This window comes from Balaenoptera ricei, chromosome 3, assembly GCF_028023285.1.
Source record: "Balaenoptera ricei isolate mBalRic1 chromosome 3, mBalRic1.hap2, whole genome shotgun sequence".
NCBI lineage: Eukaryota > Metazoa > Chordata > Mammalia > Artiodactyla > Balaenopteridae > Balaenoptera > Balaenoptera ricei.
This window is the reverse complement of record NC_082641.1, coordinates 6,039,925-6,062,260: the sequence shown is the minus strand read 5'-3', so window position 1 is coordinate 6,062,260 and position 22,336 is coordinate 6,039,925. Positions and strand designations below refer to the sequence as shown.

The 22,336-nt window shown below is 41.0% G+C and overlaps 1 protein-coding gene across 4 annotated transcripts in view; it reads right to left on the bottom strand.

Moving 5' to 3' along the window:
- Window positions 1-22,336, bottom strand: part of ADCY2 (adenylate cyclase 2) — a 430,270-nt gene that overhangs the window by 100,576 nt on the left and 307,358 nt on the right. For all 4 annotated transcript variants that reach the window (XM_059916085.1, XM_059916083.1, XM_059916084.1 and 1 more), the window contains 6 exons: window positions 18,809-18,967; window positions 17,872-18,004; window positions 16,162-16,338; window positions 12,643-12,686; window positions 8,719-8,799; window positions 82-151 (listed from right to left, as the gene is read on the bottom strand). In XM_059916085.1, coding sequence (XP_059772068.1) covers window positions 82-151; window positions 8,719-8,799; window positions 12,643-12,686; window positions 16,162-16,338; window positions 17,872-18,004; window positions 18,809-18,967 — 664 coding nt within the window. The remainder of the gene's footprint in view (window positions 1-81; window positions 152-8,718; window positions 8,800-12,642; window positions 12,687-16,161; window positions 16,339-17,871; window positions 18,005-18,808; window positions 18,968-22,336) is intronic.

Below are 22,336 nucleotides of genomic sequence, written 5' to 3'. Positions count from 1 at the left end.
ATGAATACAATTTCATGATGGAATTTTAAAAAAACTAGTATTTTGGAAAAACGATCGATTTTGAAGAAAAATATAGCTTACTTCTTTTTCTAGTATTTTATTGTAGAAAAGCAATGAGATTCTCTGAATGTCTTCAGACTTGAGCCACTGCCTGGAAACGAAAAGGATAGACACATCATAAAACCAAACCTCCAACCAAACACCTGGAACTATTTTTTAAAAATGACTTGCGTTCTTCTTTCTTCATAATGCCAAACATGGAATCTAGGTTTGTTAACAGGATATGCAAATATAATATGCTTATTCACACGTTGCCCACCTTGAAAATTCTATATTACAAACCAACTGTCAAACCAAGTTGAAACTCAAGTTATCCAACTTAAATAATTAGGGAGATAAGTCATCAAAAGGACTCAAGTACGTCAATAAATTTATTCCCGGATGTCTTACTGAAACCACATGGTACTTTCATCTCCTAAAGGATCTGGTTCAGGGAGAAGCACCATTTTTCTTAGCTTATAGCAAGCAACATGTCACAGAGCGTCAGAAATATTTAGAGTGGCTTCCAGATGCAGGCAAGAATATTTTACTCCTTTCACACTTACTAAAAATACTTTCATTGTCATGTTTTTCATTTCTATAAAGTAAAAAAAAAAAGTCATGCTTGAATAGAGATTTCAAAAAATGGGTACAAATACTAATATAAGAAGCAATCAGGTCAGACCACTAACATAGTACGTCGATGCCAACATAAACACACACATACATAATACATATATATCTCTCAGACGTTGAAAAATAAAAGGCATATGGAAGTAACATTCTCACACGTTGATTGACTTTCAGAAATCTGTTTTGGGAAAGCAGTTGAGATAGAGAAAGACCTTAAAGACAAAACCCTTCTTCACTAGAACATTGTGTATAATCGCAGGTTGAACGGCCACCCTGGGTGTATGATCCAGCAAGCTGGGCATATGATGCCCGGTACGGTCACACATTTTGCAATAAAATAAACACACAGTTTATGAAATAGAGCTAAGCAAACAGAGAGATAACACATTCTTATAGTCAAGAGTACAGAAATGTAAGAAAAAATTGAAATCTATGCATCAAGAAAAATACCTAGAAATAAATACGAACAAAATAAATTACCATCCAGGTTAAGTCATTACACTGAGGAATTTTTATTTCTACTTTCTGAGTTTTTAAAAATAAAGACTTTTATAATTAAAATATATAATTACCTGAATTGCATATGTATATGCGTGTAGTATTTATGCATAAATACCTGCATATTTATGTATATATTTCCAAGTGTATATAACTACATATCTACATCTACATTTATATCTATACTTATATATCTGTATATAGGCAGAGAGAGTATATATATATATATACTTCTAGAGATAAAATGTTATACCTGTGAAAACAATGATCAATTCCCAAGAATTCCTAAATATAGTACTTTTCCAACCCATTGGTCATATCTCTCTGGATTTTGACTACCTGCAACATATTTGGGAGATAAAGACAAATGGGGAAGGCCTTTGACGATCCAGGAATAAAGACCAAGTGAACTGTCGCACATTATCCCATAATCAACAGGGACAGTCACCTCCTCATTTCAGACACAGGTCGAAATGTACACTGAGGTTTCACATCAGGGTTGACCCAGTTAACCCAGGAGACCGGCACATTTGAGGAGGGACATCTCCAGGGCTACCTGGACAGCCGTGTGCCTGGAACATCTGGACAGTTCTGAAGACGCTCACAGCACACGCACCACGATGAACTTGAGTTTCCCAGGAGACTAAACCACAGACAGCGCAATTTCAACGGTGGCCCAGAAGTCAGTCATGTATTCTAGAATGATTGCCATTAAAAGTGAGAACTTTAAAAATACTTTTGGATTCAAGGTTATAAGCTTTAGGTATCAGGAAAATAATTTTTTTTTTGACATTATGACTGCCCCAGCAGCAGAGATAGGTTATTGTTCTGTTTTATGGCACTAGTTGGAGGAATCAAAGGTTAGTTAATATTAGAAGGAGCAGAAAATAAAATTTAAGATAAATTTTAACTATACTCATTTTTTAGAACTGTGTTTTCATTATGGATATCCTATGAATAATGTATGCCAGTAACTTATTAAACAGTTTTTTTCTTTATTACGGATGAAATTTCTATTTAAAAAATGCTCCTGGATAATATAAGCTTGGAAATAAAATACGAGCAAAATTTATAAAGTGGAGATAAAACCAGTTCCTCATTGGTTAGTGGGGCCGCCATGTTTCTAGGTTTTAGTTACCTGTCTGTCCTGCAGGTAGACAGGAAGCACTCAAGACAAAGTCTGCCTTTCTTTGTGTCCCCAACACCTAACACAGGTTCATAAGACTTGATCCCTGGACGGATGCTTGGGGAAATGACTGAATTCCAATGCTGGTTCAAGGTATTTGCTCATAAGAATCTTGGCTGCAAGCAGAGTTGCTGTACAACTAATTAGCCATAAGGCCGTTTTGCCATAATAGATAAAATAGCTGTTGATTCACAGTTTTGGATTCATTACACTAGAAAATGATAATATATCAATCTTTGCACATCCTTCAGTGAGCAGTCATCTCTCCCACCCACCAAAACCAACAGTTTACCAAGTTATGGCAAATATATAAAAGGCGGCTAGTAATTGACAACAGTCGTCGAGAGCATTAATCATTGGCTCTTTGGCTGATCTAGATACAACAGCTTGTTCTCTCCTGCCGTCTCTACCAAATTTATCATGCAGTAGTAGAAGCTGGAGACAAAAGGAGAATCCAGGTCCTATCCTCCCCAAAAAGAAATGGTTGTATAATTCTTGATGAGTATACATTTCTTTTTAAAAGTTTTAAAATTTATTTTATTTATTTTTTTAACATCTTTATTGGAGTATAATTGCTTTACAATGGTGTGTTAGTTTCTGCTTTATAACAAAGTGAATCAGCTACACATATACATATATCCCCATATCTCCTCCCTCTTGCGTCTCCCTCCCACCCTCCCTATCTCACTCCTCTAAGTGGTCACAAAGCACTGAGCTGATCTCCCTGTGCTATGCAGCTGCTTCCCACTAGCTATCTGTTTTACATTTGGTAGTGTATATATAAGTCCACGCCACTCTCTCACTTCGTCCCAGCTTACCCTTCCCCCTCCCAGTGTCCCCAAGTCCATTCTCTACGTCTGCATCTTTATTCCTGTCCTGCCACTAGGTTCTTCAGAACCATTTTTTTTTTTTTTTTTAGATTCCATATATATGCGTTAGCATACAGTATTTGTTTTTCTCTTTCTGACTTACTTCACTCTGTATGACAGACTCTAGGTCCATCCACCTCACTACAAATAACTCAATTTCGTTTCTTTTTATGGCTGAGTAATATTCCATTGCATATATGTGCCACATCTTCTTTATCCATTCATCTGTCGATGGACATGGTGAATTTTTTTGCCATTTGATAGTGAAGATCATGAAATAGACAGAATTGTGGTATGTGGCACAGAATTTGGCTTAGATGATTTGGTGCAATATAGGGACTGGGCATGTGCTGGGACATTTCAGTATAGTCTGGATATGTGTCACCAGTGATATACGTTACACATGTTGATAAGAAATAGCTGAGTCCCTCCTCTGTTCATTTTACTCCCAGGGGAATCTGCAGAGGCTTAGAGAAGATTTTTTTATATCGTAAAGAATGTATGTCTGACATTAGATCCTGAATCCTTAGTGATCGGCCTTGAGAAAGAAAGTAGCATTGCTTTCTCTAAGATACACCCAAATACAACTATAACCATGTATCTACACGCATTTTAAGTGCATCTAAGTATTTTTTGCATTTTTATTTTTTGCAATCGAATCTTTAAAAATTTTGTTGCTAATGTTTCAAGATGTCCATTTCAATGTTTCTCTTTTATTTTCTTTATTTTATCTTTTATGGCAAAACTGTCTTATGCCAATTAGTCCTGAGGTGAATTCCCTTGCAGCAAAGATATTTATGGTGAGACTACCGGACCCACACCTACCCTGTGCCTTCCTTTTCCCACAGCAGGTCAGGTTTGGCCAAAGGCTTCTTCCTTGAAGCCATAAGTGATGGGCCCAATTCCTCCTCTTTTGTCCTCAGAGTTAAGGAGAGCACATCCTCCCCACAGACCTCACGTCTCTGTGGGTTCTCTGAGGTGGCCTCAGTTCCCATTACTGATTCATAGGAAACTCAGAGATTTATAAATGTCATTTGGATATTTGGAGTCAGAAAGACTTGTGTGGGAAAATAAGGTCAAATATTTTGGGGAATTGGAACTACAGACAGAGACAAGAATGGAGAACGTGTGTAATATTCCCGGTCTCCTGACACTGTTCCTGACTCAAGTGGTCTCTGGCACGAAGAAAGTCAACCCCGCCCCTGCGCTACACAAAAGAATGATTATTAATTTATACTAAGTTGTTTTTGTGCTAGGCTGAGGCCAATAAAGGAAATTCTAAACAAGATCTTGACTTGAGCTGAGAGGCAAAGTACATCCACATCCTCATGCAGAATTATTCTGGAATGTTATCACAAAGGGGATGTTAAAATAGAGAGAAGACCACTTTCCTTGCGTTATGGACTGACTGTTCGTATCTCCCACTTCATACATTGAAGGCCTAACCTGCAGTGTGCGTATCTGGAGATGGGGCCTCCAAGGAAGTAATTAGAGTTGAATGAAGTCCTAAGGGTGGGGACCTGACTCAAGAGAATGAGTGAACTTATGAGAAGTGACACCAGAGAGCTCGCTCTTTCTCTTTTTCTGCGTAGCCCAGAGGAAAGGCCACAGGAGCACACAGCAAGGGGACTGCCTTTTGCAAGTCAAGGAGAGAGTTCTCACCCGAAACCAACCATGCTGGCACCCTGACTCGGACTTCTAGCCTTCAGAGCTGTGAGAAAATAAATTTTTGTTGTATAAGCCACTCAGGCCGTGGCATTTTGTACGGCAGTCCCAGCTGACTAACACACCACCTATCTATGCAGCCTTGAATCCAAAGGTCCAAGTGGCCTCAGTTGTGCACTAAGGCCCTGGGTGACCTGTGGCATTTGGGTAAGGTGGTCCATGGACCTGCAGCTGAAATAAATGATGCTGGATTGGTGGTCTCTCGGTGTGGAAGCCTGACCCTTCCCCAGCCCTGGGGTCGGCCGGTCATCCACCCATACATGCACACCACCCCACTCAGACATAATTAAACCTGGGTCCCGTGTCCTTCATTAACTCACCAGCTCCTTTCCTGCACCCCAGAAGCCCCTGTTTGTCCCCTTTTGAACTTTTCACATTACCTCTTTCCTACTGTTTTTTTTTTTTTTTAAACCAATCTGGAAGAACCTGACATGGCAATCTCATTCTGAATATTAACTGTACAGCACACCCCTCTATTGAGATGAATCTTACAGGAGCGCCCAGGTCCTCAAGAGAAGAATACTGCCGTGGAGGGGATGGCCTGGTCCATCCACCCACAGGGCTTCCCTTTCCCGGCTCTGCACCTCCCGAGGGGAGAAGCTTCTGGTAATCCTCCTCGGGGCAGACCTCTGGTACACACTTTCTTCCCTCTCACCTCGCTGCCAACTAAAAACTGCCACTTGTCACCTGCCTCTACAAGGACTTTGTCACTGGCCACTGCTGTCGCTGACCTTCAACACACCTTCAAAGGGGTTCAGGGTGGAGATCATGAATGAGGCACTCTGTGCTCTGGGAAAACTGGCAGAAAAGGCCTTCAGATAGTTAAGATATTTCCAGGAGATTTTATGAGTCCAATTTCTTGCCTCTTTTCACATCTAGAAAAGCACTAAAATCATTAATGGGCACATCTGCTCCTCGTGACTAGGAGCAACCTTCTGCCTCAACATGTGCTGGGTTGCACGTGCCCCCCTTCACCAAGATCACATATATACTGACCTCCTCCCCACCTCTTCGGACAGTTGCTCAGAGCTACCTGAGAGGCTGTCTCCTGGCCTACAGTCCTCACTTTGCCCCCAGTAAAACTTAATTCACAACTCTCAGGTTGTGCATTGTTTTTCAGCTGACATCACCCACCCAGACTAAGTCAAAACCTCTGCCCTGAGCTCCATCCTCACGGGGGCCTGGCCATCTCTGGTTTGGCTCTGCAGCATTCATTTTAGGGTCTTCCTGCTTAAGGAATCCTCTGCACACCAGCAGGATGGAGGTGATCACACAGTCATTGGTTAGAACCATTCAGAGTGCTCACACCCCACCCCCCTCAGGCGGACTCCAAGTTGCTTCTCAGGGCATTCAACTTCCCACTCAAGCCTCTTTACCCTGAGAGCCTCCTGCAGGGGCGTCCTGTGTCCTGACTGTGCTAAAGACTGGTAAGCACACCTCTGACCCTGGCGCGTCCTCTTGTCACACCATGACGGTTTCCCTCTCTCCCTCTTAGTTTCCTTCAAGGTTTGGCCCAGGTGTCACCTCCTCCAGAAAACTTGAGACTTTTCGTCTGTGCTGTCCTGCTCCTCTTCACCTGTCACAACCGTAGGGCATCTGTGCAGCGATCTTTCTTCCCCTCACTCAGGGCTTTGAGGGGTAACACCAGGCCTGGGGTCTTGGTATGCATTTCTGATGCTGAGCAAATGACATTGCTCACCCTTTAACCAATGCTCGCTAACTGAGTAAAGGAATGAATACATGAAAATCTGCATATAAATCACTGTTTTATGTCAATAGCAGAAAACGACTGAATGGTACATCAAGCCTGGAGTCCCTACTGAATCCTCAAGGGGAAAATCAAATAAGATCAGAAGAACATCTTATCGAAGAACAAGAGAAGTTAATGAGTAGGGCATAACAGAATGGGAGTGAAGCTAATTAAAAAAATAGGTGCATAATAGCTTCCATTTTAAAAATTCCCCTTTTGATTTTTGAGTACAGCATGACATTTTCTTCCACTTGATTTCTGAAATGTGTTGGGAAAATTACAGCATAAGCGGTTACACCAACGTTAACCACGACTTTAGCATAAAACTACGTTAAAACACAAAGGTGGTAACCAAACATGTATTTGAGTACAAAATGATACCATACTGACAGACAATTCACAAACAACCTTGACAAAAATAAAAGCAAAGCCAATGATTGTACTTTCTAATGATTCCTTTAGTAGGAACGTTCTAAAAAGTGGGCATAAAAGTAGTTTAACAAGGTAGGCGTCCTGCATGAAGACATGCTGAGGCTGATTTTATACATTCGTTTTTTATTATTACTATTATCATTGTAATTGGCTAAACTTCGTCAAGGAACAAGATTTCTTCTCTCTTCTGCTGTATTTTATTCCAGTGGGTTACAGAGTAGTAACTGCTATTTCCTCCGGTTGAATGAATCTACATTGTGTGAAATCAGACTTCCCTGGGTTTTAGCTGCCAGTACATTACAGGTAATCATTGTTGCTCAGTTGTGAGGTGTTGAGGCTTCCATCAGGGCAGAGTTGAGACTATTTTTCACTTGGATCCTGGTATCAGGCAAAGCAGAGCACCTATCTCGACACTGCTGATGTGCCTTGAGTGTTCTATGGCAGGTGGAAGGTTTTATCTATTTGGGGTATACAACGGGGATTAGGCAGGTGTGCATTCAATGTGCTGGCCTATCTGAATTGCAGCTCTAGCCAGCCCTAGAGACTTTATTGTATACGTATGGAACTCCACACATACACACACCACCTACATACATACATACACTCATGCGATTCCTTCATAAGTCCTGTAAGTATTCTGAAATGCACACTTGCAAGGCACAGTGTAGAAGAGGTAGGCATTTTGCAAAGCTGTGTAACTTAATTTTGGAGGCACAGTTCCAGGTGAAAATCATTTACACTTTCCACGAGTCAACTTTCATGATAAAAATTCAATAGGTTTCCATAAAGATGAAAACTTTCGCATAAAACCTTTTCATTTGGACCTACTAAGGTTTTCACAGCAGTTTAATTCAATAAACATTTATGGAACATCTAATGAGTACCAGGAAACACACTGAGTTGTTTACCTCCTGCCTTTCATGAGGTCAGCCATGGCACACACACCTAAGGAGAATTCCAAGGCCGGTGAATGTAATCATTCTGTGCAAGCCATGAAAGCCACCACCTTCTTTAAATCTTGTCTCCTGCCTTTTTGGACCATTTAAAACTACAATAGCAATTCTTGGCTTTATAGACTGAATGATATTTTGGCCTCCAAAGAATTGGTCTTCCTCCTGCTGCCTCCATGAATTCAGATTCTAATGCTCAAGACCCTCTTCCAGGATTTAGAACACAGGTACCTCCACATTCTCTGATTTTTCGGGGTGGGGGGATGTATGCATCTTGAATAGTTTCACACGTTACAACTTAATGATTTTCCCATGTGGAATCTATTGATCTTTAAAAAATATGCTACTGAACACACTATGCTCTAATTTTCTCTCTATAATTATGTATCATGTTGTTTATCAGTAATTTACTTGGGGAGGATTAGGCAGAGTTAAAAAATTTTTAAAAGATGAAATACTACTAACAAAAGCTATTATTAAGGACGCTTGAGGTGAAATGAATGAACCGTCTCAGAAAACTTGGCTTTGTCATGATAAGTATGACAGAGTTTGGGGGGAAATTCTTTTGGAAAATATGTCATTATTTTCAAATAATAGGATTGAAATAGAGAGGAATGATAATTTAAAAGTACTCACTTTTGTGCATTGATTCCATCAATTGCTTGAATCATCCTTTCATTTAATTCCTCTTCAAATCTTTTCTTTTGTGACTTGGTTCTACATGAAGGAGGAAATATTTTGGGTAAGAATATTATTACTAAACTAAACAGTAAGCCTATGCGTCTATGATGCCAAAACCTCTGTCTGATTCTGTTCACTGAATTTTTTTAAAAAAGGAAACAGTCTATATGCAGCCTTTTCTCTATTAACATATAGCCACTCTGTGGATTGAATGAATTGGCTAGAGTTTTTGGTGCAGTAAAGTGTTGCCTTACTACTCAGAATGAAATTAAAAAGCAACACTGAAAGATATGGCCTTGGTGTCTGAGATAAAAGAAATTTCTGTCCCAAGAGATGCACTAGCCCTTGAATTGTTGCCTTTATAAACTTTATTTTATGACAGAACATACTGGCTTTGGAAATTCCCTTGTAAAAATCTGGTGTGGTTGACAAAATAATCATTCCTGTTTTATGTTTTCCTTGGTCAATTTTCAAGAATTTTCAGAACTAAAGTCTTACTTGAGACACGTCAAAGCTTCATTGCATGTATTTAAATGTTCCTCAGTTTCGGAAAGCACTATTCACAGAAAACCCCACTTATATGTGCAGACCGCTCACTTGATCTTGGAAGTAAATAATCTGCAGTCATAATATAAAATGTTTTCCAAATAAATTGTGCCAAGATAAGAATGAGTTCTCCAAGGTTCATTTGACAATTAGCATGAGAATGATGTAAAGGAGAAAATCAAAATTATACCTGTGTTTAAAAGTTAAACATCTACTGCAAAGAGTATAAGCACATCTGGCCCTTCCCAAACTGGCCTGAACGAGCCTGCACCTGAGTCTGGGTGTCCGAGTCACCTAGTCCCATGGGAGTGAGCATGGGCCTTCTTTGTCTTCTGGTTGGTTAAATTACTCACTGAATAGACCTTCTACTCTGGAATAAAAATAATACTTTTCTGAGCTTAGAACTGCCTCTCTATATAGATAAGAATAGTATTCAGTGTGCAATGTCATATTTATCTGTAATTAAATCTCATGGAATTATCATTAATGAGATGGATGGGTAATCTACCTACATTATATCATTGTTTGTGGATTCACACTTTCAGGTCCTGCTTTCTTTAAACAGGCTAAGGGCAGTTTTGGTTCAAAAACAGAACGATATTAAGTGATCCACCTGTAGACACCAAGCCAATGGAATTAAGAGGTTTTAGCATGCCAAATTCCAAGCTAAATTGGAAAGCAAATTAATTTTGATCCTTCTTTTAAAAAAAGCATGGCATCTCAGCAATCATCTAGGATGGCTCATTCTCATTTATGGCTGAGGTGCTACCTTCATTTTAGACTCTTCTTTTTCTTTTTATCAGCCCTATGCCAAGTGTTGAGGTTCCTGACTTCAGTTTGGTGGCTTTGTCTTTCAAAAAGTGTCTCCAAGTGTGAGAAGGAACAGTGTAGGTGCCTTGAGCTCACAAGAAAATTTAACCCTTCCATCATATGTCCAGGGTGCTAACAATGGCGTTGTCGTTGTGAGTCTGTTTGAGGATTAGCTTAGATAATGCCTGTGCGGTGCTCAACGCAGTAAATGTGGCACATGAAGTAGCCAATAAATGCATGTTATTATGCATCCTTTGTATTCACTAATTTTCTGGCTAACAGCTCTTAACATGTAGACAGTTTCCTTGTCTCCACATTTTTGTGACCTCCGCTACAGAAGTGATAGGATACCCTTGGGGCTGATCATCTCCCCACGAGGAGTTCTTAATTCACCAAGCAGGGCTTTGTTCCTCAGACTTACAACGTTTCAGCATTTTTGACCTTCCTGTCCTTGTTCCTGCCCCACCGTTGGCTTCCCCAGTACTCAGTGTCCCCAACCCCTCTTTCCAATTCCTCTCCATTCTCTCTCCTGAGCTCCTTCCCCGACCTGTCCCAGCCCCAGGCCTGGGCTGCTATATCTAAGGAGGCGTGGAAGAGGTCCTGCTTTATCTCAGATGATGCTTCACTGCCCCGTGACGCCCACTCACTGCCAGGCTGTGGGCTCAGAGAGGTTTTAGGACCTTGGCCATGTTACATAGGCAGGACGTACAAAGGAAGTCCCAGGTGAGGCTGATTTGAAAGCCGAGCTCTCTCTGGGAGGCTTGGGGCCACCAAAGATCAACCACCATGGAGGAAAGTGGAGTAGATGTGGAGGAAGCTCTTAGGAGGGCAGGCAGGACAGGAGAGCAGCTACGAACACAGGTTTTGGCGTCACAGACCCTGGGCATGACCACGGCCTCGCCTCCACAGTCACGTGACTCTGGTCATCTCCTAACCCAGCACCTTGGTTTCTTCCCTCCTAAAATGATAATGGCAATTGCATCTACCTTGGAGTAACCCTGTAGGGGTGAAATTAGGTTCCCCATATGCCTGGTACAGATAAAAATGACAGCTTCTCATCACTGTCTTTCAGACAGTGGTCATCCCCAAAGACACTGCCCACATCATACTGGCACTGCACGAGGTATTCCCCACTAGACAGATAAGAGGACATAGCACATATAAGGCGAAAGGATGTTCATGAAATTCTGTAGACAGTTGTTTGCAGATGTGCTAGTCTCTTATTGGCCTGAAGAGTCAAGCCTTCTCAAGATATGTGACGGGCTCAAAATATTTCTTTAATTACCTTAAGCTCTCTTTAATTTGGCATTTGCCACTTAAAAAATAACACTTCAAAAGCCCAAGAACCCAATTTTCCTTATAACATAGGGCTCTAAGTGTTATATGTCAACGTTAAAATTTCAAATTTTACACAAAATACAAATTAGAGCTCATTACCACAAAAATAAAGTAACACAGAGGGATCTGAAATAGTGTGCCCTAAAGATCTGGCAGCGAATGGTCTAACTACTTACAGGCAATGCGTGTTCTACAGGAATAAACTCACGTCTCTGTGGGGAAAGAGAAGCTGACTCAAGTTTTGGGCCTTTCATTAATTATCCTAACATCTTCAATAAGAAGTACTTAGCTCCCAAACCAATGCAAAAGTAAGACTCTGAGCCCCAAAGCTAGAGGAACACAGACAAGGAAAAGGGTTAGTGTCTGTCTGTGACCTTGTGAAGATGACAAAGGGACCTGCAGGCCTTTGCGGAAGCGATTTTTCTTTTTTTGAGCAGGGTGGGCTGCACTTCTTTTCACTATAGAAAGGCTGATGAGCCCTGGAGGTGGCTCTTGGAGGAGATGAGCGTTTCACTTCTCGCAGGGAGATGTTGCTGCTGTCCTGACTGGGAGGAGGGTGAGGGTGATGGGTGTGGCCCCAGAGCTGGTGGTTTCCCCTCCCCCTGCCCCCTGCCACTCTCTAGGCCAGCCTCGGATGACCTTCTTGACCTGCAGCAGCTCATGGACTGGGGGCAAGGAGTCCCTGGCCTCTCCTTGCCTCATCCTTGCCTTCAAGTGATTGAGCCTCTCTGGTCCTCCGTGTTGCCATCTGTAAAATGGTAGACTACATGGTCTGTAAAGGGCCTTCCATCCAAAAAAAAAAGGCTGGACTTACCTTGCTTTTATTTCTAGGATTCAACCCCAGAAACATCATTTTAAGTAAGTTACTCATTTTAAGAAAGTTCAATATTTTACTACAAATTAATATGAAGAAGAATCATTTTAAGAAAACAATTTAAAGTTCTAAAGTGTTTACTAGGCAGTGTTTTCCTTTTCCCTCTTTTAACTCTAATAAAACGACACCAATAATCCTATTTTTAGAAGCTGAAAGCAATTTAGTAGGGCTTTTCACAAGTAGCTGCTCTTTTTTCAGAAGAAGTAGACTTCAGAATTACTATAATTGATGATAATTACTTTCAGGAATAAATAAAAAACAATTAAGCCTTTAAAAAATTAGAAAGCGGAATGTATACACATATACTATACCTTAAGGTGCGACTTTGAAAATTATGCTGACCCATTGGTACATCCTATTAAAAAAAAGACTATTAGTTGCCAAAAACATACTTTAAGAACCTTGCAGTGATAACGATGTATATTTCTTCTTCTATCATGGAAAATATCATTTAGGTAACAAATAACTACCCATGAGGAGAAAAAGAGCTTAATTATAAATGTGAAACATGATTAAAAATTCAGTTTATATTTAGAATGTTGTTGTAATCTATAAACTCTGGATGTTGGAAGTGTCAGGATTGTGGCCTGAAGTTTTAAAATTTCCATCCTGATATTTGCAGATAGGATTTCAAACAACGCCTGCAGAGGACTATTATTAAAGTTACTGTAGACAAATGATGTGAAAATGTAGTTTGGCATCAGACAAAAATTTAAAAAATGTTTTAAAACACAAACATGATCATAAAATCTATAGTCAATCCTTATCACTGACTGGGCTGTTAAGAAATGGGACTATTGGTTAAGTGTGTGAAAGCGAGAATCATTGATCAAAAAGAAGAAATCTACATATGAGTGCTGGTAGTTCCTGAAAAAGGTCAATGAGAGAGAGAGACATTGGTCAGAGTTAATCAGTGGGGGTCTCCACTGCCAAATGTTCAATAATTGACTTAAAAAACCACAAGATTCACTTTCATACATTTAAATAAAATAAAATAATTAAAATAAAACTTGGAACAAAGTGGCTCCAAATAAACTGTTCTTTGTTGCTTTGATCTCCAAGGTTAGATCAGGAAATGTATTCAGCCTAGGGAAAGGTGAGCCTTAAAAAAATAACTGAACTCCAAGTTTTATTATATAAAGTAAAATAATGCATTATTTACCAGCTCTATCAACGTTAAATCAAGAGTCAATGAAGTTCTGCATAGGGGATTAGATAAAAGAAATAACTTTTGGCAATGACAATTGTTCAACCCTGGGATGTATTAATAAGAATGGCAACGGGATCTTTCTGAAACTGAGTAAGGGACACAGTCCTATGGGCTTCATGTGCTAATAACCAGAGCCTCAGATGTCCTCTGTCTCTACTAAGGCAGTCTCTAGGCTCCATCTCTGTGACTGGAGGCCAGCTGGTCAAGAAAAGTGAGTTTGTTCCAGAGGCCCTCTGATTTTTATACACAATTTCCTGAAGTTCAAATCTCTAGCCAGTTACAACTCTCTTGAAAGAGGCATCTTCACTAACACATAATAACAGATTAAAGTCAGGCTGAAATCTTTCCTTCAGTGTTTTGCTGAGATAGTAAGGCAGACAGTTGCTCTTAAGTCCCGACACAATAAAGACTGATAAGAAATTAGCAACCACAGCAACATCAATCACACACCCAGAAAAGCGAGGCCTTATTTTCACAGGTACACATATGAAACAGCACAGAAAATCAGGTTTTCATATTTAGATCTGATTCTTATTTCTTGAAAACCAACCAACCAGCCAACCAACCGACCGACCGACCGACCAACCAACTCTTGGTTTATAACAAATCTCGATGAGAGATATTAGCCATTAATACTAATAATAAATGCAGTGTTGAGATGAAATTATCCAACTTTTTTCATAAGAGTGATAGAAGCATCGACTTTCCCTGACTACTAGATCCTAGGGTCTTAGGGTACCTTTCCTCTAACAGGGTCTAGTTGCTGGAAGGTTCCAGTTGCCCCAGTCCTGCCTCCTTGGATCTTTTCTCTTCTTATGATATCATCCAGCTCCATGGCTTCAAATATCATCTAAAACCTGATGCTTCTCACAGCCACATCCCCAACTGGGACCTCTTCCCTGAGTTCCAGACTCGCACACCCAACTGCCAACTTCCTAGCTGCACTTTGGTGTCTAAAAGGCATACTGATTTGAAGATGTCCATTAGCAAGACCTGGATTTTTCCATCTGAAATCCCCTGACTTGCCCCGAGTATTTGTCCTCTCAGTTCATGGAATCATCATTCCTCTAGGGGTGCAGCCAAAAGAGTGTGGATTCATCCTTGATCCTCCTTTTCACACATATCCACTCCATCACCAAGTCTTATATGTTCCACTTTCAAATTATAACCTGAGTTTGCTTCTCACTGTTTCCACTACTAAAATCTTAGCATAAGAGGGCACCATCCTCCTCCCTCGGAACACTGCATTCTTGCTCCATTACCCAGAGCATTAATTATGCTATGCCCTCCCCTTGCGTAAGACCCTCTAACGACTTGCATCACAATCAGAATAAATGATACATGATCACTTAGAGCCTCTCACCTTGATGACCTCCCCTTGCTTATTGCTGATGACGCTACAGCCACACCAGCCTCCTCTCTGCCCTCAAAGATGCCAGTTCATTTCCATCTCAGGGCCACAGAATTTGATTTGCCACCGACTTCTCCCCTTCTCCGAGATGTCCCCAGCCGCCCCATCCAGAGTAGCCACACCATTCACTCCCAAAGACGATACTCCCATTTTCTCTCCATCATGGCCCTGAGCAGCACCTGGAGTGATCTTGTTTGTTCATTTGAGTCCTACTTAGGGTCTCTCTCTTTCCAACAGAATGCAAACTCCTCTAGGACTTGCGCTGGTGGTCTCCCTTGTTGACTGCCTGATGGATCATGATCTTCTGTCAGATCATTTATTTTTCAGTTGAAACAGAACAAAGGAAGTTGAGAGAAGAGATGTAACTGAGACAAAACAAGAATGCTGAGCCCCTGCCTTTTGGGCTTGGGTGTGTGCTTGTGAAATGTCCACTTTTACCTGACAGCCTGGTATGTTTCTTTTTCTCATCAGCTAATAAGAATTATGTAACATCCCATTTTCTTTCTTTACCTCAAATACATCCCTAATACAATTAATGCCATTCTGCATGAAATTTTACTCAGAGATTGTTTTAAAATCTAACTATACCATTGGGATTATTCTAAGTGCTCAACTGTGTTTACTTTTCTCTCCTCTTATGAGTTTTTCTATTGTCTGTCTGCATTTCAGCTATCTTATTGAGAATGTCCCTGTTGTAAGGAGCATTGGGACTTTATTCTCTCTTGGAAGTAAGGATGATGTAAATAAAGATCTCCAACAATAGAATGTACATTGCTTCTGACACAGCCTGAATCTCTGGGTGATGAAGAGACAGTTTTAATGATGCCATTTAAATTCCAAGGACATCATGCCTTCATTTGTTCTCTTATTAAGATGCTCGGGCTTTCTATTGTACTTCATAATAGCAGAAGCAAAACACAAACCTGGATTTAAAAAAAGAGTTCAGTTGTATTCAGTTGCTACTGTCAGTTGTAAGTAACAGTCTTGGGTAATAAAGTTATAATGCAAAATCGCTCTAGGTTAAAACCCTTAGCAATGCGGGATTGGTGCTCATTGATAACCTGATATCTGTAAGGAATATCTGAGAATGCCAATCTGAGAAGTCGGAGATGGTAAGCTTGCCTCATTACAGACAAAAGTTACTTTGGCAGGAGATGCCTTTTGGGGAACTAGCTTTCGCCCAGCGCTAAGGGCATGGGGAGGGCGTACCGTGGTGCTGATCTTGCCGTTCTCTGTGGTCATGCTGTCTCTGTGATGCAGGTGTGCAAAGGGCTTGGCCGCCCCCCAGGACTCCAGGTACCGGGTCATGCGGACAGAAGCCCTCATCTTGGCTCCATCGAGGGTGGGTCGAGGTCTGAAGAGGTGCTGGGGGCTCCGTCGTTCTCCCTTGGGGTGAGAAACAAAGCATTACACCTGGCGGGGCACAGGTGCACAGCCTCCCGCCTTCCTGCTCTGCCCACCAAGAAGCTTCTCTTGAGTAAGCAGATTCCTCTAACATCATGCCCTTCACTTTCCTGGTTCCTACTCTCATTCCTTCAGTGACTGGTATTCAGTGCCACGAGCTGTTGGAGCCAAGTGATTTTTTTTCAGACAACAAAATTTACCTGTAATTGAAAATTAAGGAAAAATAATAGCTATTTTAAGGGATGTTTTTATAAAGTTGATTCTTAGACAGAATATGCTGGTCTGTTTCAATGTATTCTTGATGGTTGTGTTTTTTCCTAAAGCGATTGGGGCTTTTCTGATGCTAAATGGCCCCCGAATATCGGTGTTTTGGTGTTCTTTGCCTGAACACAATGTTCTTTCTTTTTTTTTTCTTTTTTCTTTTTAAATTGGGGGTATAGTTGCTTTACAATGTGGTGTTAGTTTCTGCTGTACAACGAAATGAATCAGCTATAAGTATACATCTATCCCCTCCCTCATGGGCCTCCCTCCCACCCCCCCATCCTGCCCATCTAGGTCACCACAGAGCACAGAGCTGAACTCAGTGTTCTTTGTACACATTTTTTTAACCTCTTCCCTGTGCCGTCCCTGCCCCATCACCGCACAGTTTGTCCCGCTTGTCATACATCTGTCTCCAGATCAACCCTCTAGTCAGTTGGAAGTTTGTCTCTGAAGGTGAAACTGGGGTTTTAGGGAGGTTATTGTGAGTAAACATTAATAAACTTGATCTCCTTGATTTTACGATATTGGTTTTGACAATTCAGAGGTGTGTCTTGCTGCTCTCTGCGCTATTTACCAGCCTGCGATTTGGAGGGAGTTGACAGAAACCCTCAGAGCTTCAGTTTCTTCATCTGTAAATAGCAGTAGTACCCATTTGGCAGGAATTTGGGAAGGGTTAAAAGAGATGAGAGCTCTAAGCCCCTGCTCTGGCCTGACGCATGGTGTGAAGAGAGTTAGAGCCAGCAGCTGTCTGCATGCGATGAATGGTGTTTACTGTATCAAAGTTACCATGTCTGCACATAACGTACACACATAAGTGTATACATGACATTTACTTGCCAATCTTCTAGAAGTTTCTTCTTTCCCTTTTTCTTATATCTTCATCCTAATTTCTCTCATTAGATTTTTATCATCCGAAGCCCTGAGCAAAATCCTTATCTTTATTTAATTTTCTAACTGCCAGGCGGGGTCCATCATGGACTAACACACACATTGATCAACACTGACTAACCTATACAACCTTGTGATGCAGACAATACCCTTGTCATATAAACAAGCGATTCATTTCAACTGTTTCTTTAATATTTGAATCCATTGTTACAAAACACATACGCATTTAAAGTAGTTTTAGAGGCAAAGACTAGCGAAGAATTACACTAGTTCTTGACTAAGAACACTTTCCATATCAGTACTTTGCCCTTTTCACTTTTAATCATAGAAGTCATAGGCTAAGTATAGACTCTTAACAATACTGACCTTGGGGTTGATTACAAAGTAGGTCTTCACCAAGTGCTGCTTTAAATATGCGTCTCTGACGTCACCATCTCCTTCCTCCACTTTATAAGCCCCATTCAAGTGTTCCAGGGTGACGGAAGAAATGTGAACACGTCTGAAATTCCATTTTAAAACCACAATCAGGATGTATAAGGAGGAACGTGCAAGAAGACTTTCTATTTATTTGGGATTTCAGAGAGAATTTCTTCTGCCCCAAGTGAAGGTAAGGTTATATGTTCTTAGTAAAATTGACTGTAATTAAGGTTCATAGTCTGTTAACCACTGCTTTGGAAAGATGCTCTCAGAGGTCATGAGCTACTAATATTTGGAGCTTCTCTGCACTCACAGAAACCTGCATGGTGAATTATAGCAATTAAAACTCGATCATATTGAATTTTGGGGTATGAAGATATTTTGTTTTGAAATGCATGCCAAAGTCATTTTAGGAAGCATGCTGATCTGTATAAAAGTATGGGCTTTCTTTCTCAATGCTTGTTCTCATGCTTCTCCAAATTACAGCACTTGCATCGAGATTCTTGTGTCATCTATCCAGATGGTACCGTTTGCTTATTTCAATAGTACTGATTTCAGAAGTTACCAGTAATAGAGAAACGCCATATATCTTCACTGACTTATAAACCATCTTTAACTTAGGTCTCTATTCATAAATATGCAAATAAGTAGAAGTCTGTAATTTAGGATCTGACATCCACAGTCTTTGACCACGGGTCCCAGGGGTGGTTGAATTGGGGCTTGAGAGTTCACGCCCATCGGGTTAATGGAAAAGGCCACTGGGCGTGAGTAACGTGATACTAACCAAGGCAACAGAAATCACTGAGCAGTCAGTTATTAACCTGTCGAGCTATTATTCCTAGCCCTGTAACCTGCTGCACGAGAGAAAGCCAAAGTGCCGCCTTACCCGGGGACCCCTCCAGCTTCCATGTGGTTGGCCAGGGTAACGTCATGGGACCATACGTCGTACTGCCACTTCTGCAGCCCGATCACGCCGCAGAGGACGTTCCCAGAATGCACTCCCACGCGCATGTTGATGTCCACTCCAGTGGCGTCCCTCACTTTCCTAAAGGGAAGGAAAGTCACGTCACCTTCTAGGACCAGCCTCTTCTTCAATTCCTGGCCAGTTTTCTGGGCATTTAATCATTCAGAATGGCTCAGATTGTTGGAAATATTGTCATGAATTCTTCCTGTGGCAGAAGATTGCTGCTCCGAGGCAAGAGAAAGGGATTTTTCTTCAGTTACTACCAGACTAAACCACCAGCGCCAAGCCAATGCTCTGGCCGGTAAAGCGTCAGGAAGGCAGTGGCCGTGATGCAGGATTTTGGTCGTAGTTTCTACTTTTTCAACCAATATGTATCAAGCACGTATCATGTGCTGACACCTCCTCAGAATTTTCATACTAGACTCGTGTGACATTGCCTTGTACCATCAGAAACAATCTTAGATGCCATTTGCAATTCTAGTGCTTAGCATAACGTATGTCCCCAAGGACTATTTTCTGCTGATGAGACAATATGGCTTATTTGTGAGGTTAATAATGACTTTAGCCTGAATAGGAATTAAAAAAAGTAACCATGAGATGAAAGCTTTTCAATTGTGCACATTCTTTAACAGAAAAGAGAAAAGAATACTCTTTAAGAAGCTTTAATAATGCATAAGGTATCATTAAAAAGAAACTAATTTAAAAAATCATTTAAAAAATACTTTAGGACTCTGTTGCCAACTTATTGAAAGAGACAAATGAAGAACTTCCTTTAAGGGAAAAATAGCAATGCTTGGTGATGCTTATTTGTTTCTGCCAGTTAGATACATTTATCAATTAAAATTTTATTGTAAAAGAAGAATGCAGGAAGGTATCCCTAGTTACATGGAAAGAATCACCCCAAGAGGAAACGTGGAGGGAAGCAATGACACTGATTTCAACACAGCAAGTCGGAGGGTTACCAGGTGTGGGATGCAGTAAAATGAACCTGAAACATCTCAGAATGACACAGGCATGCTTAAATGATGAAGTGACATCATCTGAGCGTACTACTGATAAAAAGAAATGGGTCCATGATGTAAAAATAAATGACGTCCTGAAAAAAGAATATAGAAGGCTGTCTCTTTCCCCTCCCTTCCTCTCTACCTTCCTTACCTGTTCTCATTTTTTTTATAAAAGAGACAACCTATTTGGGGTACTTTGCAAGTCATCCAAACCCTTCATTCCTGCTCCCGAGGAGCATGTACATGACACAGGAGGCTTGCCCTACCACTGTCTCCATCAGCACTGCGTGTGGACGGCTGCCCGGACCCTGCCTGGTCCTCCTCTCCGGGCCTTCGCTCACTATGGTTCCTCTCTGCTCCCCACTCCCCTGAGTGTCCCCCTCCTGACAGGGCCCGGGAGTCACAAGGCCAGTCTGTGATAGAAGTGACTGGTTAATGATTCGACTCTTTAAATGAACAATCTCCACATGCTTCATGCCTTTTTTAGAGAAATGTGTTGATCAAGGGTTCAGATGGCCTGACTGACCAAACGTTTTAATGCACGTAGATGAAATCTGTGTGATCTATAGAAAAAATGTTGAAATAATCCCTTAGAGCTTGCAATTATAATAGACAAATCTTTCTAATTTAAGAGGAGCCATAATCACTTACACAATCAGGGTCCTGAATATCACTGCCTTGATTAAGAACAGTTTGCAGGGCTTCCCTGGTGGTGCAGTGGTTGAGAATCCGCCTGCCAATGCAGGGGACACGGGTTCGAGCCCTGGTCTGGGAAGATCCCACATGCCGCAGAACAACTGGGCCCGTGAACCACAATTACTGAGCCTGCGCGTCTGTAGCCTATGCTCCGCAACAAGAGAGGCTGCGATAGTGAGAGGCCCGCGCACCGCGATGAAGAGTGGCCCCCGCTCGCCGCAACTAGAGAAAGCCCTGGCACAGAAACGAAGACCCAACACAGCCAAAAATAAATAAATAAATAAATAAATTAAAAAGAACAGTTTGCATTTTCATGACAGGAAAAAAAAAGTCTTTGAGCGTTGGGAATATTCCAAAACTGCAGCTGAAGTGCTTCTGCAGTGGTGACTTAGCTAACGGGGAACAAGGCTCGGGATACATGTGGAGGTCCAAACTTGGAAGGAAAAACACAGGCAAAAGTTCCTGGACCCATGTTGCTGGTTCCCACCAAAACTGGAGATAATCTGGCAAAATTCCAAGTGCCAAGTGTGTGCTTTCTCCTCACCAGCTTGAAAAACTAAAATTCCTGTATTCACGCTCATCTTATGGCTTAAGAAATGGGAATGGAAACGCTTGTCTTTGTATGTGAGAGAGAACAAAGAATTTCTGAAATGTGCTGAGGTATTCTCTCTTTTCCTGGCTTATATTGGGGGTGTAGCAAGACAACCTATTATTATTATTTTTTATTGAAGTATGGTTGATTTACAATGTTGTGTTAATTTCTGCTGTACAGTAAAATGATTCATATATATATATATTCTTTTTTATATTCTTTTCTTTATGGTTTATCACAGGATATTGAATATAGTTCCCTGTGCTATACAGTAGAACCTTGTTTATCCATCCCATATATAATAGTTGGCATCTGCTAATCCCAAACTCCCAATCCATCCCTCCCCCACTCTCCCTCCCCCTTGGCAACCACAAGTCTGTCCTCTATGTCTGTGAGTCTGTTTCTGTTTCATAGATAGGTTCATTTGTGTCATATTTTAGATTCCACATGTAAGTGATATCATGTGATATTTGTATTTCTCTTTCTGGCTTACTTCACTTAGTATGGTCATCTCTAAGTCCATCTATGTTGATGCAAATGGCATTATTTCATTCACTTTTATGGCTAATATTCCATTGTATGTATGTACCACGTCTTCTTTATCCATTCATCTGTCAATGAACATTTAGGTTGTTTCCATGTCTTGGCTATTGTGAATAGTGCTGCTACGGACACACGGGTGCATGTATCTTTTTGAATTGTAGTTTTGTCTGGATATATGCCCAGGAGTGGGATTGCTGGATCTTCTGGCAATTCTATTTTTAGTTTTTTGAGAAGCTTCCATACTGTTTCACACAGTGGTCGCACCAATTTACATTTCCACCAACAATGTAGGAGGGTTCCCTTTTCTCTACACCCTCTCCAGCATTTGTTATTTGTAGACTTTTTAATGATGGCCATTCTGACCAGTGTGAGGTGGTACTTCACTGTAGTTTTGATTTGCATTTCTCTAATAATTAGCGATGTTGAGCATCTTTTCATGTGCCTGTTGGCCATCTGTATGTCTTCTTTGGAGAAATGTCTATTTAGGTCTTCTGCCCATTTTTCGATTGGGCTAAAACAACTTATTACTGATCACTTTGTCAACTGTACATGAGCCAAACTGGCGATACATAGCAGAGGAAGAATTCAGAAGCCCTTGGTCAAGGAGGAGCAGAT